A 23,018-nucleotide genomic window follows, 5' to 3' on the forward strand; every position below is an offset into this window, starting at 1 on the left:
TTGATGTCACGTTATGGAATATATATTTATAAGTGTGGGAATAAAAGTATATACAACATTTCTCATTAAACAAACTTGTACTACACCGGTAGTTGGTAGTTAGTGATGTGTGTACTACAAGATCAATAGTTTAATCTTCATGTTAAGAATAAGTGGTTAAGGAAATATTTTATTAGCCACCTGCTGCCATAATACCAATATTGTCTAGTGGAAAAAAAGTGTCATAAAAAGTAATTTTAATTGTGGAACCTTCTTGATAAACCAGTTGGACAAGAATTGAATCTATTAGGATTGAAACACGTATCTTTTGCGTCTTATTATGAAACACATGTTTAAAGGTATGATTCCAATTGAAACTCATGAACTCAAGCTGAATACAAACCAATTAGATGAAAATCGATCGACCAAATCTCTAATTTTTTGTATATCCTATTTCAAATTTGTTGTTTGAATGAATGCATTCATGATTACAAGATGTACAGTTGACCCAATGATCAAAGAAGGGGTTGATTGATGTACATGTAAATGTACTCATTTACAGTGAATTAAACAGTGTTGTTATGGAGATTTAAGTGATTCCACTTGTGATTTGCCACGGGGACCTCTCGTTCTTATGAAAAGCCTATATTCATCAAACGTCATCGGTTGATACAGAGCAGGCTTGTCTGGTGCCACGAGCTCCTTCAAAGGTTCTATCAGTATGTCGCTCTTTGGATTGTAGAAGAAGGCCAGAGAAACCCGCTCTTTCGCTGAATTTACTATCACTCTATGCTCCACGCTTTTGTATATTGCATTGCTTAGAACCTAATCAAACATTAAAACATACAATTAAGTAAAACAGAACATGACTCTTATGTAGTCAAAATTAAGAAGACGTCAGCAAATAATTAATAAATGGAATTAACAAAGACTTGGTACTAGTTTTACTATTATACTCTAGTGGCCGGGAATAAAATTATTGGGAAAAATGAACTATGACTTCTTTTACAATCCCTTGCAAACTTATCTAATCGTCTATATTTTAGTGGTTGAGATGATAAATATTATTTGAATTGTTACTTACGATAAAAGTTATCTTACTCCGAACTATATATAAACACTATATATTGGCAAAGGGATTACTACCAAGAAAGGGTGCAAAAAAAAATAGTACTTTGTGAATTGTGAGGGAATATCCACTGGGGTCAAGGTGCATGTCCACTGTCCACCACCAATTTCAATTGTCTTGGCATGTTAATTAATAACATGGCATTGCTTAAGCAATAAACGTAATCAAAAGCTCTTTTGTCTCCCAAAAGTAAAAATATATTGGGCAAAGGAAGTTCCTAAATAATGCATAATAAATAATTAATAATTGATTAAGTATTAATGCATTGATATTTTCATCATGGGGCGTGCCGCGTGAGGCTTCTTCCATCATATGAAGGTTTGAAACTCTCCCCTCCCCTACTTCACCACCCCCCCCAACAAAAAAAAGTCAAAAAAAAAAAAAAGGGATGAAAACATGCAAGTGGCCACAGTTTAATTGATGACTGGTTAATAGAGCTAGTGGCATAATATTGTTGATGAATTCTAGCCAAAAACACATGGGTAATCTCAGATTCAAAGTCAAAGAAAAAGAAGAAACATGCACCTGAATTTGATCGCCAATATTGACGATAAAAGCGTGGTGGGCCGGCTTGACGGTGATCCACTTGTTGTCTTTCCGTACTTGAAGTCCGGGGACTTGGGCATCGGGAAGTAGCAGTGTCATGCCGCCGGGATCCGAGTGCGACGACAACCCAAGTGTCAGGTCCGGGCGTGGACACTTGGGATAAAAGTTCACCCTCAGGCACGCCCCAATATTGTCCCCGCCAAATGCATTTTGAAGCGCATCCTCTGCTAATCCCAGGTTTATCGACAGAAGTTTCATTAACCTCCCACACAACTTCACCACTTCTTTCCCATACTCGTCTATCACTTCCCTAAATTAAACATGACCAATTTAAAAAACACAAATTTACCCATTAATCTTTCAACTCAATTACGTACGTATATATATATATATATAATAGTCTACTAAATAACATTTTAAATTACCTACAATTAGCCGGGAGGCTCGGCCATTTGTTGTAATCCTTTAACGATAATGGAAGGTGATGAAGGTAATAATAGTCGCTCCAATCAAGAATGGCACCCTTTTGAACGCCAAGGCGGCTGCCATAGCCTTCGTAAGTTTTTGGTGAGTTGGCATAAGATTGCTTGATCTCCATTGGCAAGTGGAAGAATTGGCGCCAAATCTCCTGGGCACGGTCGAGCAGTTGGGGACTAATTCCATGGTTGAGAATTTGGAAGAAGCCCCACTCTGTACAAGCCTCAGATATTTGAGTGAGTATGGTGGCCCGGAGAGCCTCGTCGTCGCCATGTAAGCCTTGAAGATCGATGATTGGGATATTATTATTATCATTATTATTATTATTATTATTAACAACAACATCGCCGCCAGCGTCATCAACATCCGAATTAAAGGACGGCCTTTCAGGTGGCGGCTTGACGTATCGGTCAGGAATCTCGGGTACCGAGCTCTCCGACAAAGATTGGACCCGAACTATTGGCTCCGGCCAATCTGTTATGCAACTCATGATCGATATTTCTTGTGAGGGAGAAAGAGAGAGAGAGGAGAGAGAGAGAGAGAGAGAGAGAGAGAGAGAGAGATGGGGATGGGGAAGATAGTATGGGAGTGGTAGTTAAAAAGGAGGATGAGTAGTGGGAAGTGAAATGGACGTGAAAGAGAAACGTGAAATATATGGAGGTTTTTAAAGGGCGTGAATTTGTGTGGAAGGTCATCCAATTTGTCTGTGCATGCGACCGAGCCAGAAACTGAAGGTTTATGACATTATGTTATGTCTGTGTGTGTTTGTGTTTATTTGCTGAGGTTGACGGGCCGACATACAATACAAAGAAAGATAGAGATATTGGGGCACAACTTTATCAATTAATTTCCCCCATTTATAACTCATGGAGGATGAAGCTTGAGAAGTATTGGTCCCCGTTTCGGCGCCGTGTACAACTTGATTTACTTTCCTTTCTTCCTTCTATCTATACCACACACTAAATTAGATAACGAAAGTATTTATTGGCCTTTCGTACTATTGGTTTCCCACTTCTATCTAGACCACAAATTCAGTTTGTCGGATTTTATAGAAATTTGGGTAGCTTAAGAAAGATATTTTGAGTAGTGTAGGATGCGGGTTTGAATGGATAATTAATATAACTTATTTGTCTAAGTAAGTTTTGAACTACCCATCCATTCAATTATTTGGACAGCTAAATTTCAAACTGTTAAAAAATTGTATTCGTGCTAAAAAAAAAAAAAGAATGACGTGTAACATCTTTCAACCCTCTAACCAGGGGTAGAACCATAGGGGGATCCTGGTCCCCCAAACGGGGGACCCTGGTCCCCCCAAGGCTTAATTAAGGCCAGGTGATGGTCCTAAAAAAAAAACTTATAAAATTCCTATAAAATTTAGGAGAAAGTCCACATACCCTTCTCAAACTACCATCCAATTGACAATGTTTTCCTCCATACTTTCAATTGTGATAATGTTCCCCCAAAACTACCAAAAATTGTCAATGTTCCCCCCAATGATGAAATTATCCTTAGTAAATTAAAAACAAAAATACTAAAACTTCTAGAAAAAACCTAAAACTAACAAAAAAAAATTCCAAACGATGGCCAATTTTTTTTAAAAAAATCCTTTCATAAGAAAAAAATTAAAAAATAAAATCGATTTTTATTTTAATAAAAATTGAAAATTTTCCTTTTTAAAAAAAAAAAATTGTTAAAAGAAAATTTTAAATTTAAAAAAATAAAAATTTTTGTTTTAAAAAATAAAAATTTTCGTTTTTTAAAACTAAATAAAAAAAAATTTTAAATAAAAGTTTCCGTTAAGAAAAATTAAAAAATTAAAAATTTTCGTTTAAAAAAAATTGTTTTTTTTTAAAAAACTATGATTTTTAAATTAAAATTTTTCGTTTTTTTTTTTAAATCAATTTTTTTTGTGAATTTATAGGGGTATTTTTGTCTTATTGAGATATTTATATGGGCATTTTTGTCTTATTACAAGTCTTGGGGGGTACATTGACAATGTTTTAGTAGTTTGGGAGGACATTGTTACAATTGAAAATTTGGGAAAGACATTATCAATTGAGTGATAGTTTGAGAGGGTATGTAGACTTTACCATAAAATTTAAGTTTTGACCCTCAAATTATTTTTTTTAGAATTTTACCCCCAAAAAACACAAATCTCTAGTTCCTATTATTTTTTAAAGGCGGCTGAAATTTAAATAGCATAGATTCCAATCCATGGACTTTACTGCAAAATATAACTGCAGGAGAAAAGGTAAACTGTCTTCGTTTACAAAAGACAAAACTAGTAAACTTCCAAATTGTTTTCTGTGCGACACAAGTTGTAAAAGTGAGTCATGTTATGCGGCTGTGGACAAACGTTAAAATAATAATAATAATAACAAAATTTGTCATTTTTTATTATTAATTAAAATTTTATGAGTTAATATTTAATTTTTAATGCCTTAAAATTTATTTTTGTATTTAAAATTAAAATTTAGAGGTGGAAGGTTAATTCTTTAGGGATTGTATCACCAAAAAGGGATTCGATCATCTTAAAGTTGGTGCTAATGCCTTAAATTTGGTGTTAATACCTTAAATTTAGTACTAATACCTTAAATTTAAATTTTCCTTTAATATCTCTTTTCTTCAATTTTTTTTTTAAAAAAAAAAAAGAAAAAAGAAGCAGCAAAATATCTGATGTTATTTATAAAACAAAAAAATTGGTCACGTCAGACTTTGGCAGACGCTGGAATGAACCTAGCCTGCCGAAAATCTCTACTATGTAAAGGTAGCTACAGGGGAACTGAGAAATGATCATAGCCAGCTACCTGCAATTAAGTTTCAGTTTGTGAGTTGTCGGCAAGACGATGTAGCGAAAGCGGATGGCCCAGCTCTTGCAATTAATCTTAGAATGGAAATTTGATTGCAGATTTGCAGTACTGGTACTCTCTCTCTCTCTCTCTCTCTCTCTCTATATATATATATATATAAATATATATATCAGCATATATACTTGAACCACATGTTAATGTGTGGAATCTGCTGTTTCTGCGTGGACGAACATGTCTAAAGATGGGACACAGATCTTCTGGCTGTCTATCATTTTGCTCCAACACATGAAAGTCCCTTCAAACTCAAATTTCATGAATTTAAAGTTATTTTCACGGTTTAGATGAAGACACACCGGTTGATATTCAAGGATTTGGATCCGGTGAAATACAGCCTTTCATTTAAAATGAACGGCTTGTATGGTGAAAAAAATGCCGATAATTAACCAAAAAAAAAAGAAAAAATAATTAGGTAACTGTTGTTCGATCACGTCCAAATAATAATAAGTCACTTCCGATGAATGATTTGGAGTGGCCGAACAATTTCTTAATCCTTTGTTAAAAAATCAATCTTATGATACATTCATACCCTAATATACTCCCTCCTAGAGTATATATATATATAATTTTAAAGGTTGGCCTGATTAGCGAGATTTTCTCAATCTAATAGTTGAGTGCTTCATTTAAATAGAAAAATAACTTATCTTAATTAACTAGCTCATTGGGATTTCATCATTTTTCTTTATTTTGGAAGCGTCTATTCTTCAACTATATATTTTTATTTTTTATTTTTTTGCCCGTGAGATTCTTCAGTTGACTAATTAATTAGAGTTGTGGGCCGGCCTGTGGCTAACCCACCAATTTATATCTATTTTATCAAATCTTTATATATATATATATTGTGTATTGTATAAAGTACGGTTTCAGCAGGAAAGCAAAATGATTTTTTTAGTAGAAGAAGAAAGAATAATGCTCTTTGTACTATTCAACGCCTCCCTAATTAAATAATAGCTATTTATATTTTATAATACGTATTTGATCGTTTTTTATAAATTAAACGTGCATATAAATTAGATAGGTTAATTTTATATATTTATAATTAATTGGATTGATTACACTTGTATGCCCAGTTAGCTAACATGACACCTCCACGGTTGAGCGTGGGTTGGTACGTAAGAGGTTGTAGGCCAGGTTTAATCCCGTACCGTGGGATAATTAACTAAAAAATATATATTTCTTTAAAATAAATTCAATTCAATTTCAATGGCGACAAAGTTGATTGGGTACCGAGCTCCCTGAACTACCTTAGCTGGGACAGAAATTAAGAAATTTCGTTTTATAAAATTGAGACGGAATATGGAGCAAATCTTTAAACTTGTGTTTGGATATATACACGCTACACGGGGTTTACTTTATTTTAAAAAAAAAATTGAATTCGGAAAAAGATTATAAGGAGGATTCTTACCGCTCTTGATTCAGAAGAAAGAGAAAGTAAGAAATCATAATGATAAACAACAAAAACCGAAAAAGATGTACGCTTCCCAACAATATATTCAAAACGAAAATAATAGTGCAAAATTACAAACAAACAATAAAAAAATAAGTGTCACAATCCTCTCAATAGAGCCGTATATAGCGGTAACAGAAACAAAAATGACATTTATATATTAAGGCCCTCTCTTCTACAAGAATTAGATCGTCTCTAATTCATTTTCTCGCATAATCAAAGGGGGTGCCACTTTTGGCTTGGGTTAATTCTCCTCAAAAGTCTAACTTGTCTTAAATGAAGCTTTTATATATATAGTTTTGTTAACTGTATTCTCCCCCTTAACATTGGGTGACTAGTTATATTGATCTCTTTAAACGTATTCCCCCACTTAACATTGAGTCACTAGTCTTATTCTCTTTATTAACATTGGGTCATTAAGCGTATTCCTCTACTTAATAATGAGTTGCTGGTCGCATTCAGCCTCATAACATAACTGGGTTGTTAAGCGTATTCTTCTCACTTAACATTGGGTTGTTAGTCGTATAGTCTCTCTCCTAACAATGGACAATTGATCGAGTGTATTCCCCATCTTCAACACTGGAGAGTGATAAAACATTTTCTCATCCAAATTTATCTTATTTTGGCCCTTAGATAGAGCCAATGGCTCTTATCTAGTGAGGAATTTTTTTTTTTAGACAGCGGATAATTTAACAGTGTGACGTTTGCCAATTACACGTCCAACCTAAGCGAACCAATATATATATATATATATATATATATGTAATCATCACATCAACCAAAACGTAGAAGTGCAGTTTTCTATCGTACGTGCACGAAATGTGTGAAAAATGTGACAATTTTGCACGTAAAACAAAGTCATTCGTTATGATATGAGAGATGTTGGTTTTTTCTTGAAGAAGAGTAGTCGCTTAACATAAATGTGAAGGTAAAGGTGATTTGATAGCTCAGTGTGAGGAAAAAGTTATATAATCCCAACTAAAAAACGTACGTCTATTAAAATCTTTGCTTAGCTTATAAGAGAATCCATAGCTGTGGTTAGATCAGAGAGCATGAAATAATCTAACCGGCATCTATCACGGCCCGGACCCCCAAAATGACCATCCTTGTGCTCCGTACGTACACCCACAGAAAAAAATAAAGAAAGAAAACCCTTTTTGTTAATTGAGCAATTTATGGCGCCTGTAATCAATTATTGCGACAATATCTGATAAGGATCAACGAAGATGACGGTAAGAAAAATATTCAGATGAAAAAGATAATGATTAGATAGCAAGTGAGTAGTTAGTTGTCAACATAACATTCACGGGAATCAAATCAAACCATTCTTGGTTCAAAACTGTTTATGGTGTCACTTGTCAGAGCTAAACGACTAAACGTCAAAATTTTTCTTCATCTGATTCTTTGGGGTTTTTCTTCATACACTTGACCTACTATTTTTCCCATGGCTACAACCCACTCCTTCACCTCTTCACACATGTATTGATATGATGTATATAACTAACTATATTTAATATACACTAACACAGTAACATATTAATTATTAACTAACTAATCATGTTAGCATATCAACATACCGTATTGGTTAATTCTTAATAGTATATTAACTCTTTATAGTACTATTAGGGCCGGCTCTAGGTTTTCTCTCTAGGAGAAAACCTAGAGATAAAATATCAGACCTTAGGGGAGGAGGGCTCCCCTCTTCTTTCTTCTCCCTCCCCTTCTTGTTTTTTTTTTTCTTTTTTTAGTTTATTTTTTTGGTTTTTCTAACCAGTTCAGTTGTTCCGACCATCCCTTTGCTCATGCTGCGCTGCCTTTGTCTGCCCTCCACCGTAATGCGCCACTCTTCACCTCCTTGAAATTGGTTGGACTTTAGATCTAGTTTTTTAAATCTAGACCTAGTCTCCTCAACCAGTTTTGTTCAGCCACACGCTAGCCCACTGTGATCCCCGGCTCCTTAGCTGGCCATTGGTACAAAATGACTCCATCTTGTCCACCACGCGCCAGCCAGTGCGCTTTGCCTCCTTTGCCCTGGCTGTTGTAGCTATTTGCTGGTTTTTTAACTGTGGTTTTGTTGTTTTTTTGAATAATGGTTTGACTTCTCCTTAGATCTGCTTTCATAGCGATCTTTGTGGTAAAGGTTTTTGTCCTGACCTTTTGGTCGATGATGATTAGTTTCGATGTAAGGGTTTTGCTCCCATGGCCGGGAAAATATAAGTTGAAAATATAGGCTACCTATGTATTAGATTGAGTATGCCTAGAGTAGATCTGTTCTATAACTAGAGTTTGGACATAGGTTAGCAGATGTTGAAGTCATAGATAAGACGTGATTGACTAATTGTAAGATTTTTATGTTGTGTTTCTATGACGTTGTAACCTCATAGTTTTAACTATGATTTATCAGAGTTTTATACTCTCTGACGTAAGAGTTTTACACTCTTGATCTTTTTTACATGAATGAATATGAAATATTCCCCTCAACTCTTTATAATACTAAGTACAATTAACTTCATTTACTTAGTATATATTAACTAATTAGTTAGTATGTTAATACTTATACACTAAAATCTTATATTTATATAGGATATCATTATTTAAGAAACGAAAAATGCTACACACATTCTCACTCTCAAGTGCAAACTTATTGGCATGACTATGAAAATTACTATTATATTTGAGATAAATCACTATTAAATTTTGAATCCAATGATAATTTTTAAGGGAAACTTTAGTAAGCCCCTCCCCCGAACTTCCAGCCGATTTGACAAACACCCCATGTACTTCAAACTCTCTCATTTTACCTCCCTGAACTTTGATTTGCTCTCACTTTGGACCTTTCTGTTAGTTTTTTAACATTAAATTCAAATGGTTTGACTTTTTATGCCCATTATACCTTCCCCCCAAAACTATACCGTTTTGTGCCATAAAACTAGGGCACCCACCCAGCCCAAAACGATGTCATTTTAGACATTAAAATTATTTATTAAGAAAAAAAAAAAAAAAGGGGAAATTGGGGTGGCCTGGCCAGTCTGGGGGTTGTCCGGCCACCCCCAAAAAGCCAAAAAAAAAAAAAAAAAAAGGTGGATCGGGTGTTTTTGGGGGTGGCCGGACCACCCCCAAGGTCCTGTGGTGGTTTCGGCCACCCCATTTTAGCCAAGGGAGTGATTAGAGCCACCCCGATTTCCCCCCCTTTTTTATTTTTTATTATATATATATATATTGCTTTTTAATAAAAAAAAAAATATATGCTTAAAATGACGTCGTTTTGGGCTGGGTGGTGATGTAGTTTTGAAGCCCAAAACGGTGTAGTTTTGAAATCCAAAACGACGTAGTTTTGGTTGAGAGTATAATGGGTACAAAATGTTGGTTTAATGGTGAAAACTAATAGAGGGGGGAAAAATGATAGAAATTGAAAGTTCAAGGGGGGTAAAGTGAGAGAGTTTGAAGTACAGGAAGAGTTTGTCAAATCGGCTAAAAGTTTGAGGGAGCTTACTGAGGTTTCCCAAAATTTTTAATATCATGTCAAGAGATGTGAAAGTAGGAATAACATTTCTCTTAAGAAATAAGTATGTTATACATGTGTGTGTGTGAATGAGCTAACAAGTTAAGCTAGGTTTATTTATGAGTTATGTTCAAGAGCGTTAATTGAGTTGAATCGAGTTTATACCGATATGCTTCATTTAATAATCGAGCACAATATTGCATGTGTTCACTTTCTACTATATATATATATATATTAATCGAGTTCAAGTTAGATTTATCCGAGCGGATTGGAAACAAACTTGTTCTTCTAAGGCCCTACTATTAACCCCTCCTCTATAGTTTTACATCACTTTTTCATCATCTTAAATATAATATCTCTCTGATCTCTCTCTCCTGCACATGATGGGGTCTTAACTATTACCATTCTTTTCGGCACCATCTTTCCAACACTACTCTTTCGGTTGATTAAATATCCATCTTAATTTTAATCACTAGCTTGCATGATCATCTTGTATGATCTAAGTTACATCGCAAGGATAATTAACTGTTGGAGCTTGACAGATCTCGACTAGTGCTTTAAATATATCTTGGTTAAATGTATCTAGCATACCATGTATCATAATCTGATGATGGATCTCTACTATTTAATCATTTTTATTCAAGATTCCTGTGAAAAGGATGGCCAAAAACACACGTCCCTTCTTTGTCCAAACAATTTTTAACACCATGGCTTATCGAAAAGCTTATCCTAAGTCGCCGCCATGACTAATCTCAAATCTTTAAGAGTAATGCTATATATCACATTTGTATTATACAACCATTTCAAAATACATATATGTCAATTTTAGCTAATTTTTTATTTATTTTTTAAAAAAAAACACTAATCAAGGGGTCATGTCGTTAGATAAAAATGTATCATTAATATTTACATGATTGAATTAACCTCGAGCATATTGAAGACTTAAACAATATAGGATTAAATGTAAACCTTATAGTCTGTATTATCCACTAGGGTAATTCGAACAAGCCTAGCTAGCTAGCATGTGGCATATATTGTCGTGTATCTTCTTTTTTTTTTTTTTTTTAAATATATATAGTAATCTATCGATCTTTTCAATTACAACAACCATACAAAAACGTCACATTAACCATAATTAAAGAAGGGAATTAAAGAAACACAAGCATTGACCAGAATTTGCGTTTCACACCCTGTGATTGGGACCATATCAATTGGTGCATGCATGATACCAATGAGATAAGCAATCGTGGAAATCATATTTCTTTAATACGCTTCTTTTGGGACTAGTAAATAGTAATGCTTTGACACGTTCAAGCACATGGTTTTCGTTAACCTGACGTAGATGCTCGAACCCAATTCATAATGGCTCCTGTTTTGAGTTTAATACCATTCTCAAATCATCATTCTACCGTTTAGGTTGAATGAATTTTCTTCAATCATGAAAGAAGAATTTAGAATAAAGTAAAAGAACAGCAGGAAAGAGAGAGCCGAAAAAAGAACAGTCATACCTCAAAAAATCAAAATCTGTTTTCATCAAATTTCCGTCCACCCCCATTGGAGTACAAAAACACATGCTTATATAGACCTGACTCAATGACTAAACTCTAACCCTAATTTAACTTTGAGGTAAACCCATTTATTGAACTACAAAATAACACCCTTAACTCTCATAAAATTAATCAAAACATAAACTAAATACAAATAACATAAATAAACCTAAAAAAACCTAATTATTTATCTCTAATCATCGATTCTGAATATTTTTTAATTTAATCTATTAAATTAATATATGTTTTTAAAAGTCGTAATAGACTAAATTGGCTTAATTTACTTTTTTATTTAAGAAAAAAAAAACAATTGGTATATATAATAGTAATTAATGCGAGTGGGTACGTGTAATGTGAAATGAGGGGGAGCATTGTGCGCCACTTGTGCGCCATGATATGGACATGACAACTTGCGCTGCGTACGACAGAGACATGCCGATTATCTATCGCTTAGTTTTAGCTGTCGACGACGTATGAGGATTCAACTCTGAACATTGAAAGCGAAACCACAAAGAGCACATGTTTCTTATGCTCAAACTTGGAACGATTGGACGGAGATATTCATCGAATAATTCAGTTGAAAGGGAATCCAAAATCGGATGTGTTCCTGCTGAGTGTACAGCAAATTATTGAGCCTTAATTAACCACACATGTTTCTTCTGTTCAATGGTTGAAACTTTCTTTGCTAACTTTGCGGATTAAACATTACATGGAGCCCATGTATTTAGATAGTGGGGTCTTCTGTTCAATAAAGTTTGTTTATTTAGACATAAGACCTATCAATGTATTTAGATTTAGTCGATCTACATAGAACAGATCTACTCCTAAAATAAAATGTGCACACACATGGGTTGAATAGGAGGAAGTAGATATGTTTTTTATTGTTAGATTTTCAGTGTATTTACTATGTTCTACTTTTCATAACTTTTGGCTATATTTTTCTGTAAGAGGTTTACGCTCTGAATCTCTTATTATGGAATGAAGATGAAAGAATTCCCTTAAAAAAAAATAAAAAATTAATGGATATTTATTCTAACTTCAATCATGATTATGAGTAAATTACTAAACTGGTGTTATGATTTGACCTTGTAGTAAATAAATATAAATTAGATTATAAATAAATATCCTCATGTGGTAACAAAATGATTTGGTTTTTCCAAAAAAAAAAAAAAAAAGGATTTGGTCTTACAAATTTCCATTATTTTTCAATCTATATATCCCTATCAAATTATAATTCCACTTTCAAATTTAAATAAAAAATAAAAATTGGGCCAAGATGGGTGGTCGGCTACCCTCCAAACTAACTTTCTTTTGGGAGTGGTTCGGCCCTCAACAATGATTCAAGCACTCCATAACTTAATTTGAAAGTAAAACTATAATTAAGAAGACATTTTTTTGTTTAGAATTTTTTAGATAAAGAATACTAAAAAATAAATATCACTTTTGTAGATCTAAAATGAAGACTTAATTAGAAGATTCTAAACAATAAAAAAAAAAAAAATGTCTTGCTAATTTTTAATTTATTTATTTTCGCTTGCATTACATGTAAGACTTCTTTATTTGTATTTGTATTTTTGTTTTTTTTTTTTTTGGGTATGTAAAGTAAGAGCGTAGATAAGAACAAAATTAGAACAAAGGCACATGGGCATTTTCCAAAAAGACAAAAAGAAAAAAGAAACAACAAAGACATGAACCTAACCCATAAATGACTTGTTCCCAGCAATCAAAGCTACCTTTGTACATGTTTTCAAGGTAGCTCAATCAAAGACACCTCATGAAGTGAAAGTTATGAGATAGAATCTCATTCTTCCATTTTCACTCTCTATGTGGACATGTAAAAAAAAGAAGAAAAAAAACCACTTTTGTACATGTTGGGTGCAGACCCATGGATAAAAGGCCTAGAACAAGTATTTATGCAAGCCCGGGGGAAAAATGGAAGTCCAATCATCTAGAGGTAAAAGCCATGTTCAAAGGGAACGTGGCCGAGCTTAAAGTGTCAAGCCAACCAATGAACGTGACTGAGCTAAGAGCACCAACCCACATTATGTATGAACGAGACCGAGACTTCAACAAGACCCCACGATCCAACGATCCCATGATTGCCACTATCCACGATTTCAACATTGTTCACACTGGATTCCTCGGGACCATGGGGGCCAAGAATTCAGGGGCATACTCGACCATAACCACTACTTAATGCCTGTAAAAGGGAAGCTCTTACCAAGTATCTAGTTAATTACTCTCAAAAGAATTCATTTGCTTTTTCTGTGAAAAACATTGATTGACTTAGGCATCGGAGCTATTTTCCACCGGTAGGGATGAAAACCCAGTCCCGGTTATTGGCCAAAAAGGGCAACCGGAACTGGGGCACCCAGTTTTTGATTTTTGAAAACCGGAACTGGGTACCTGGTTAACTGGTTATACAATAACCGGCCAATTCAGGTTGGTACTTGGATAACCGGTTTTTTTTTTTTTTTTTTTTATTTGCATTTTGAGCTTATTTTAGGTATTAGGCATATTTTTTGGGCTTAATTTAACCATTTTGTGCCCTTAAAAAAAAAAAAAAAGACACAAAACAAAACAAAACAAAAACAATTAGCCTTAGCCCTAAAATTTCATTTTAAAAGCTTACATAGACTACATATATGATATATCAACCGATTCAACTACAAATCTCATTCTTATGAGATTAAACACTAAATAGTAAATAGTAAATATTAACATGTCAAAAACAAACCCGAAGAAAACAATAAAAACAAGTATATAAACAAAAAAATTAAAAATAATAATAAATATACTAAATTCGAAAATATATATAAAATTAAAAATATATTATTATTATTATTATTATTATATATACCCGGTTATAACCGGGTATTTAAAAACCCCAAAACTGATAACCTGAATTGGGCACCTTGGTTACCAATTTTTTCCCAACCGGTTTCTCGGTTTTTTTTTACACCCCTACCCGCCAGCCCCCTGACAAGCTCTTATCCTATTCTCATTATTTTGCAAATTGCATCTCTCTGATCGCTGAGTCACCCATCTCGAAAACTGTTCCAACAATAAAGTAAAACTTGATTTTTCATTTTATTATTATTTTTAACTAGAAAATTATTTCCAGTATTCGACAAGGATAGTGGGTCTAATGGCGAAGACCCGTAATCATCCATGGGCCAGAATAGGCTTTAAGTTATATATGTCTGAAGGCCCTTACTAGCCCGATCCAGATGACAAGACCCATGGATCCCATTTTCCAGCTCTTCCCGTTGGTCCCTAAGTCCGGTGATCATATTGAAGTGGCTCCAGATCAGCCCAAAGTAGGAATCCCCAACAAATATTTGCCCATTATCATATCATTCCAGCCTAGTCTTAACTCATGCAAAGCTCAATGTTAGGCCCATATGGGCTAACAAGTTCTACTGTTGTAAATGAACAATGGTGCTAACCCAATCTCATCTCGGACATGAATTTGCTCTATAAAATTGTCGTACTGTTTATTTATTTATTTTTTTGACATGTCCACACAAGGGTAGGAGGAAGGGAGATTCAAACTAGTGACTTCAGCTTTATTAGACATGGTCTACAATCGATTAAGTTACCCCTTAAGGACAATTGTCGTACGTCATTTGAGCATGTGAAAAATACATGTTTTTTTTTTTAATAGTTTTATTAAAAAATTTATATTTCTCACACGTTAATTAAGAAAAACACACTGGTTTCGTTTGATTTGTAGGAAATTTATGTCCATCTTTCAAAAACCAACTAATTTTTGGCAGAATTTAATAAACCAGAGAAGAAGAATAAGAATAACAAAGAAGCTACTAATCTAAAACATGATTGAAATAAAAACTCATCTAAAACAATCAGAGGGAAAGGAAAACTAGGATGATGCAGGATCAGATAAGTAAAAAAAATGAGAACAATTAAAGAAATAACTTGGCAAAGATCAGAGCCACACCAATTTTGCACCAAGAATGATTATGGTGTCTCCCCAGTATAAATAACTTCACAATTGAAATGATAGATAAACTGAAATAGTCTAAATACTAAAATAAAGCAATTCTTTTCTATTGAACTTCTAGGTCTCCTTCAATTCCCCCTTTTTAAAGAACTATATTTTCCAATTCAATCTCAATAAAAATCTCTAAGGCACGTTGAAGAGTCATTCCTTTGCAAGTACTCTTGGTCTTATCTTATCCACACCCACGGGTGTTGGACTTATTCTACAAGTTGGTCTCGTTGCCTGCTTCATTATATCTGACTTCAACAATATATTTCCCTTGAATGTCTTAAACAAACCAAAAGGACAACATCTTGATTGCTTGCCTTTTTTTTTTTTTTTTCAAGTTGGTTAATAAGGACAAGTTCTCCTCTAAATTAGACTGGAGAAAATTTCTCTAACCTAGTTTACAAAAATAACATGTGTCCTTTATTTGTGAAAAATATATATATTTTTTAATTGCAAGGACAAAATTGAATGAATATTTACTAAAAAGTCATGTACTTTTCACATATTATTTAAAAAGTATGAATGGACATATGTTATTTTTAAAAACGAGGTTGAAGGTCCTTAATTTAATTGCACTTTTACATAAACTAGAGAAAATTGGCAATAGTTAAAACCGACATGATTTTTTTTTATTTTATTTTTTCCAAAAAGGTTACAGCACCTTTACATTGAAAGATTGCAAAGATTGCCTACCTATGACCTGTCAATGAGTTGATCCCAATATATTCTTTATCACTCTGACTCGAACCTGAACTTTATATAAGTTTCATGTGAACCCAACAAATATGGAATGGTATCACACATTATATAAAAATATAAATTAAAATAAATACTGTCCATATGTTTGTCCACTTTATCCACATTCCACAAAATCAAAAAGGATAATGGAGTGTTTTAAAATAGGAGCAACACTATGTCACATATCAATTTAAAGTGTGATTTTTAGTATTATTCATTGAAAGAAAAAAAGAAAAAAATAATGCTAAAAATTACACTGACAATGCCGATCCACAACTGTGTCTCCATTGCTTCCTCCGCCATGCCATTTGTTGGGGTTTCTATTATGGGATCTTATCTTCTATGTATTTATGTTTCTAGCTAGTATCTTGTGCTAACCTTTTTTAATTTTTAATTTTTAATATTTTTTTTTTACAGAGCTTTCATTCTTTCCATTGATCACTTATGGTCATGAATGGTTGTTTAAGCTGACTATTGATGGTTGTGCTGTTAATTCTTTGGAGTTTTGTTTCGTTTACAAAAATTTGTCTACCTTAACCACTATTGTTGGTGGTATCAATTACTTTGATAGGCCAGATCATTTATTCAATCAATTTCTAACTCTTCTCAAGAAGGCTTTGTCGCCTCTGTTGTTTTTGTTTTTGGTAATTCTCATTTTCTCTTCTTCGCATTGAATAGAACCCAAAAAAAAGAAGAAGAAGATATAATAGTGATACAATAAAAATGTCATTTTAACAAAAAAAAAAAAACTTATTTATACAGCCACGTCAGCATCCTTTTACTCGTTTAAAAAAAATGAAATGCTAAGTGTCAATAAGTTTTTTATATTTACTTATATTATCTTATAAATTCAATAGATTAATCATTAAATTTATAAGATTTATTATTAACTTATGTAAAATTTACATAAATTCACAAATTTAATAATTAAATTTTTAAAAAATATTGACATCTATAATTCCTCCTTTAAGAAAACGTTGTTACTGTTTGATGGGATGACAGGTAATGAGATGAGAGGCAACTTCGAGCGTCCATAGTGGAAGGATGAGTCAGAGAGTATCCTGTCGCGGTGTCAAATGGTGTCACCCACCAACACAGAAAGCCAACGCGTTCAAACCTCAAGACTTTCAAATCTCTTTCTCCTTGTCAGGTGTCACCCAGACTCACCCTTCCCCCCACTCTCGTCCACATCTCTAAGCTTATCTTCTACTCGCGCTCAAAGCGAGCTAATGCACCTTCAGACAACTTATTAAGTGAATAAAAGAATAATATATTAAATATAGTAGCTAAAATAAGAGGCGAGATGCATCTACTTTAAAAATAAATATGATAGCGGACTTAATGAATATTAGGATCCCTTATAATTATAAATAAATAGTATAACATATCAGTTTTTTAAGCGTTTTAATGCCTAAAAATAGCTTAAATTATGCAATTTGACAATTTAAAAAAAACTATAAGAAATTTGATCAGACTTAATACTCAAATTCTTAAACTATATTATCAAATATTTTTGGAAGCAAATTCGACATTTATTATGAATAATAAAAAAAATTCGACAGAACAAATTCACCAAATTGACCGATGGACGGGTGAGGAGAAAACGCCCGTCAGCGCGCGTGAAATAGGGATACGTGACGGGAAACCCGTAAAGGCCGTCAGATACACGTTGAAGGAGGCGTTGCGAATTTGACTCGAATTTGAATTTCATTTGGGATTAATTTCTCAATAAACAAAACCAAGCCTCCTAGTTGGAGCTTTGACTTTGACCAGTAAGGAAAGCAAGGAAAGAGCGAAGAAGAAAAGTCTCACTTTCCCCTCTCCTTCCGAGTCCTTGGCCTTCAAGAAACACATAAAAAGGACCGCCTCGTCTCTCCTCGTATATCACGCTTCGCAAGCGAGGTCTTCTTAGAAAAACCGAAGTTTTTTCTGCAATTCTCATACACCCAGATCGCACAACGTAGTCAAAGGTATGTTATTGTTTGATTTTGGTGAAATAATTAAGTGTTGGTTTTGATGGTTTAAGTTGATCTGTGAAGTTTTGTTGAATTTGGGTTGTTCTGATGGATTTTTTTTTCCGGAAAAAAATCGTGGGGCTCGAGTTTTTGGGACCAAAGTTTGGAATTTTGATTCAGTACCGTTCTAGTTTGGAATTTTGTACTCTAGTTTTCAGTTTTTTTTTTTTTGTTCTCCTAAAGGTTTTGAAAGAAAAAGAGTATTCTGTAGGAGACCAATTCTCAGGCTTGGACTTGGAACACGGCTGACACGTTCTGAATTTCGTTATTCTGCTTTTAATTTCTCGATTTGTTAGTTTAGTCTCTGTTTGTTTGGTTATAAGTAAGATTTTGTTGTAATACTAGTATTTCTGTGTTTGTGATTTATGAACGAGGAAAATTTACTTCAAGTTTCGCATATAGGTTTTGGGCAGGGGTTATCGAGTTGGGATGCTCTTTTTCTTGATATTTCTATCATAATCTAGAATTTGTTTTAAGAATTTACCTTTTTTTGTTGTTGTAAGGAATGCTAAATTACTCTTTGTTAAATTTTTCAGGACTTGGATATGTGTCCTGGTTCAAAGAGTAGACTTTCTTCCAGAAGCGTTGCCATGGAAGGCGAATTTCAGAAACAGAGAGATGGGTTTTTCTGTGACTGCTCGGTTTTGCTTGAATTGTCTGCTACCGATGATCTCGAGGCCTTCAGGAGTGAAGTAGAAGAGAAGGGTTTCGATGTCAACGATGCAAGCTTTTGGTATGGGAGAAGAATTGGGTCGAAGAAGATGGCGTTTGAAGAGAGGACACCTCTTATGATTGCTGCCATGTTTGGTAGCGCTAAGGTTTTGAAGTATGTAATTGAGACTACCAAGGTTGATGTCAACAGGGTTTGTGGTTCGGATAAGGTCACTGCGCTCCACTGTGCTGTTGCTGGTGGTACCAATTCTTCACTTCTGATTGTTAAGCTCTTGCTTGATGCATCAGCTGATGCTAATTGTGTTAATGCCAATGGAAATAAGCCTGTTGATTTGATTGGCCGTGCGTTGAAGTCATCCTCCAATTCAAGAAGGAAGGCGATGGAGTTGTTGCTAAATGGCGATAATTCAGTGGGGGAAGGTGATCGAACTGTGAACCAAGAGGAAGCGCAGCAGAAGATGGCCATGCCTCAGTTATCGAAGGAAGGAGCTGAGAAGAAAGAATACCCTGTCGACGTGTCCTTGCCCGACATAAACAACGGGATATATGGGACGGATGAGTTTAGGATGTATACTTTCAAGGTGAAGCCTTGCTCAAGGGCATATACCCATGATTGGACAGAGTGCCCCTTTGTCCATCCCGGGGAGAATGCGAGGAGAAGAGACCCACGGAAGTACCCCTATAGCTGTGTTCCTTGCCCAGAATTCCGAAAAGGGACATGCCAAAAGGCGGATGCTTGTGAGTATGCACATGGTGTTTTTGAATCCTGGCTTCATCCTGCGCAATACCGAACCCGGCTTTGCAAGGATGAGATGGGGTGCTCGCGCAAAGTCTGCTTCTTTGCTCACAAGCCTGAAGAACTGCGCCCCTTATATGCTTCCACAGGTTCAGCGATGCCTTCACCAAAGTCCCATTCAGCTGGTGCAATAGACATGACAATGATGAGTCCATTGGCTCTCAGTTCGTCATCTTCGCCGATGCCTACCACTTCAACACCACCCATGTCTCCCCTGGCAGCTGCTTCATCTCCCAAGAGTGGGAACTTGTGGCAAAACAAAATTAATCTCACTCCTCCTGCCTTGCAGCTCCCAGGTAGCCGGCTAAAGACTGCTTTGAGTGCTCGGGATTTGGATTTGGAGATGGAATTGCTTGGGCTAGAAAGTTATGCTAGCCACCAGCAGCAGCAGCAACAATTGATTGACGAGATAAATCGTCTCTCGTCGCCGTCCCCCTGGAATAAGGAGTTCAGCAGGATTGGAGATTTGAAACCTAACAACCTTGATGATGTTTTTGGATCTCTCGATTCTTCCATGTTGTCCCAATTGCAAGGACTTTCACTAAAATCCTCGACACCAACCCAGTTGCAATCTCCACAACCCAGTTACAATCGCCAGAACATGAACCAACTTCGTGCAAGCTACCCAACCAATCTCTCTTCCTCTCCGGTGAGAAAACCCTCATCCTTTGGGTTTGACTCATCTGCTGCAGTTGCAGCAGCAGTGATGAATTCCAGGTCTGCAGCCTTTGCAAAGCGAAGCCAGAGTTTTGTTGATCGTGGAGCAGGGAACCATCGTGGGTTTACTGCTGCTGGCACTGCTGCTGGCAACTCTGTATCTACCGTGTCCTCTGGTCTTTCAGATTGGAGCTCACCCACTGGGAAATTGGATTGGGGCATTCAAGGAGATGAGCTGAGCAAGCTCAAGAAGTCTGCTTCTTTTGGGTTCCGAGACAACAATGTGGCAACAACTAGAACCTTCATGCCATCTGCAGTTGATGAGCCAGACGTCTCTTGGGTTAATTCCCTGGTTAAAGATGTTTCTCATGACAGTTCTGGGCTGTTTCGCAAAGAGCAGCAGCAGTATAATCATGTTAAAGGGGGTCATGAGATGATTCCACCGTGGGTCGAGCAGCTGTACATAGAGCAGGAGCAGATGGTGGCATAAGGAAAACATCTCTGCCTAATTTGCTCCTACATTATATTGACGAAGCTTGATATTCTTTGAATTTATTTATTTTTGTCTATTTAGTATTCAATAATTGAATTAGAGATAGGAGAAGTGAGAAAGGCCATAGAGAAACGAATTTCAGGTCAATCAAGGCCTATAAATTTGTGCAGGAAAAACCTGTTCCTGCTAGGTTAGTTAGAATATTGAGAAAGATCGATGGAGCAAAGATGGTGATTTTTTATTTATTTATATCATATTCTTGTATTTTTTACCCTCTCCTTTGAGGGTCTATTTATTAATATTGAAATGATACACGAATCAGTGGCAAGAAAGTAGTTTGTGTATCCATGATCAAATTGTGAACATTCATTTGGAAAATGTATGTATACCTTTCTTCGTGCCTTATTTCGTTCTGATAGACTCTTATGGTTTTCTTAAATCTTTGTTTGAATGCTAACATCTTTGCTGGTATTTTTTCTTATACACTTCCATGTATACTGTGATTGCGCCTCTTTGTGCTTTCTAACGTATCTACTTCAAAAACAAAACAGATTCTTTTCATCTCTTACTTATCTCTTAAAAATTCCGAAGAAATTGTTTTTGGGTACAAGACACTGATAAAGGTAAAAATAGTGATTGGTTCGTAGCTCCTAGCTCACTGCACTTCCAAAGCCAAAGTCTGGAAATGCTGATTACTAGATCATGAAATTTTGTCGAGTTTGGCTCCAAACCTGCTTACTTTTTGTTACTTTACACCATTGAAGGACAGTGGGAGATAACCAAGCCAATGGCGCACTGAAATTTAGTGGGCACTGATGGCCAAATTTTGTATGAATTTGTTGTCCCATCAAAAACAACACTGCATATATGTCTATCAAACCTTAAGAAAAGACATTAACAAACACCTAATGCAGATTTCACCTACATCTTACATTAGTCGTTCTTGGTACAAATTACAGAATAAATGTGTTTTGTAGTTAGCATTACCCTTAGTCTCTACCAACTCCCTAGCTGCCAGAAGTATCATTAGGCAAACGACTAAAGTTCTTGTTTTTGTACAAGTAACTGCACAACTATTTATAAAAATAAGCAACAAAATTTGATAGATAAATTTAATTGTTTAATAATTTATATAAAATACATAAAAAAATTGTAATAAAAGCAATAATATTCCTAACAATACTTTTGTTAACCCGGACAAATTCTATCACGGAGTCTAATTTACATAACCTTTTCGACTTGTCTTCATATATTGTATCTTTTGAGAGATCTTTTCTCTCCTTCTACGGTTTCAAGCATCCTCAGCATTCATATCTCTCAGGTTAGCTCAGCAGATAGATGGTCTTGGGCGCCATCTCCTTCTGGTCTTTTCTCTGTGAAATCTGCCCGTGAAGTTTCTTTGACTCCATCTAGCAGAATTTCTCCTCTTTCTCCGGCAAATTGGCAGGCTCTTTGGGGCCTCAAGCTTCAAGCTCGTTTGAAGCATCTTCTTTGGAAGATTGCTTGGGATTTGCTTCCTTCAAGGGCTAATATTGGTAGGTTTGTTGTCTCTGATGATTCTAATGCATGGGTGTGCCCCTTCTGTAAAGGTCCTCTAGAGACCTTGACCCATATTTTCTTGGAGTGTAATCTGGCTTGTTCTCTTTGGAGTAGCTCTTCTTGGCCAAATGTTATTTCCGCCTTTTCGTCCAAGCCTATTCACGAGTGGATTATTGCTGTTGTGTATCCAGCTGAAAAGTTGGCTATTCCTTGTGCTGAGGTTCGTCAATTTCAGCTTTTTGCTGCTCTCTCCTTGGATTTAATTTGGCTGTCCAGAAATAAATTGGTTCATGAGGCTCTCCTCCCTGATCTGGCTAAGGTTACGCAGCATCTTCACTCAAATTTGGGCTTTCATCTTTCGGCTTGGAAGAAGGCTTCTCTTCCCTCCTTGTGGATTCCTCCTCTTGTGGGTTGCTTAAAGGGGAATTTTGATGTTGCCATTAAAGGCAATTTTGCTGTTGCTGCAGCAGTTATTAGTGACTCTTCTGGGGAGATTTTAGCTGCTGCCACCCTGAAGCTCCATTCCTCAGATGCCCTTTTGGGAGAAGCCATGGCTGCTCTTCTTGCTACTAGGCTGGCTCGGTCCTTTGGTTTGGATGTTT

General features: G+C 35.3%; 1 protein-coding gene and 1 pseudogene across 2 annotated transcripts; one reads left to right on the forward strand and one right to left on the reverse strand.

The window, feature by feature from the left end:
* Positions 1 to 430: 430 nt before the first annotated feature.
* Positions 431 to 2,816, reverse strand: LOC132187671 (2-oxoglutarate (2OG) and Fe(II)-dependent oxygenase superfamily protein). Its single transcript, XM_088517736.1, has 3 exons — positions 2,080 to 2,816; positions 1,634 to 1,964; positions 431 to 804 (listed from the first exon to the last, which is right to left on the reverse strand). The coding sequence occupies exons 1-3, from the start codon at positions 2,619 to 2,621 to the stop codon at positions 559 to 561; spliced, it is 1,119 nt and encodes a 372-aa protein (XP_088373862.1). The 5' UTR covers positions 2,622 to 2,816; the 3' UTR covers positions 431 to 558.
* A 15,197-nt stretch (positions 2,817 to 18,013) lies between these two features.
* On the forward strand, positions 18,014 to 21,198 carry LOC148585168 (zinc finger CCCH domain-containing protein 29 pseudogene; annotated as a pseudogene). Its single transcript, XR_015912750.1, has 2 exons — positions 18,014 to 18,214; positions 18,796 to 21,198. The product of XR_015912750.1 is annotated as a zinc finger CCCH domain-containing protein 29 pseudogene (transcript).
* The last annotated feature ends 1,820 nt before the right edge of the window (positions 21,199 to 23,018 follow it).

Source organism: Corylus avellana, chromosome 6, assembly GCF_965113065.1.
Source record: "Corylus avellana chromosome 6, dhCorAvel1.hap1.2, whole genome shotgun sequence".
NCBI classification, from domain to species: Eukaryota; Viridiplantae; Streptophyta; class Magnoliopsida; order Fagales; family Betulaceae; genus Corylus; species Corylus avellana.

Excerpts from the sequence above, each read along its gene's own strand:
- LOC132187671 (XM_088517736.1), bottom strand. The coding sequence starts at position 2,621 with ATGAGTTGCATAACAGATTGGCCGGAGCCAATAGTTCGGGTCCAATCT. Across the intron at positions 1,965-2,079 it reads AGCCTCCCGGCTAATTGTAG|GGAAGTGATAGACGAGTATG; the intron begins GTAATTTAAAAT and ends TGTTTAATTTAG. Across the intron at positions 805-1,633 it reads ATATTGGCGATCAAATTCAG|GTTCTAAGCAATGCAATATA; the intron begins GTGCATGTTTCT and ends ATGTTTGATTAG.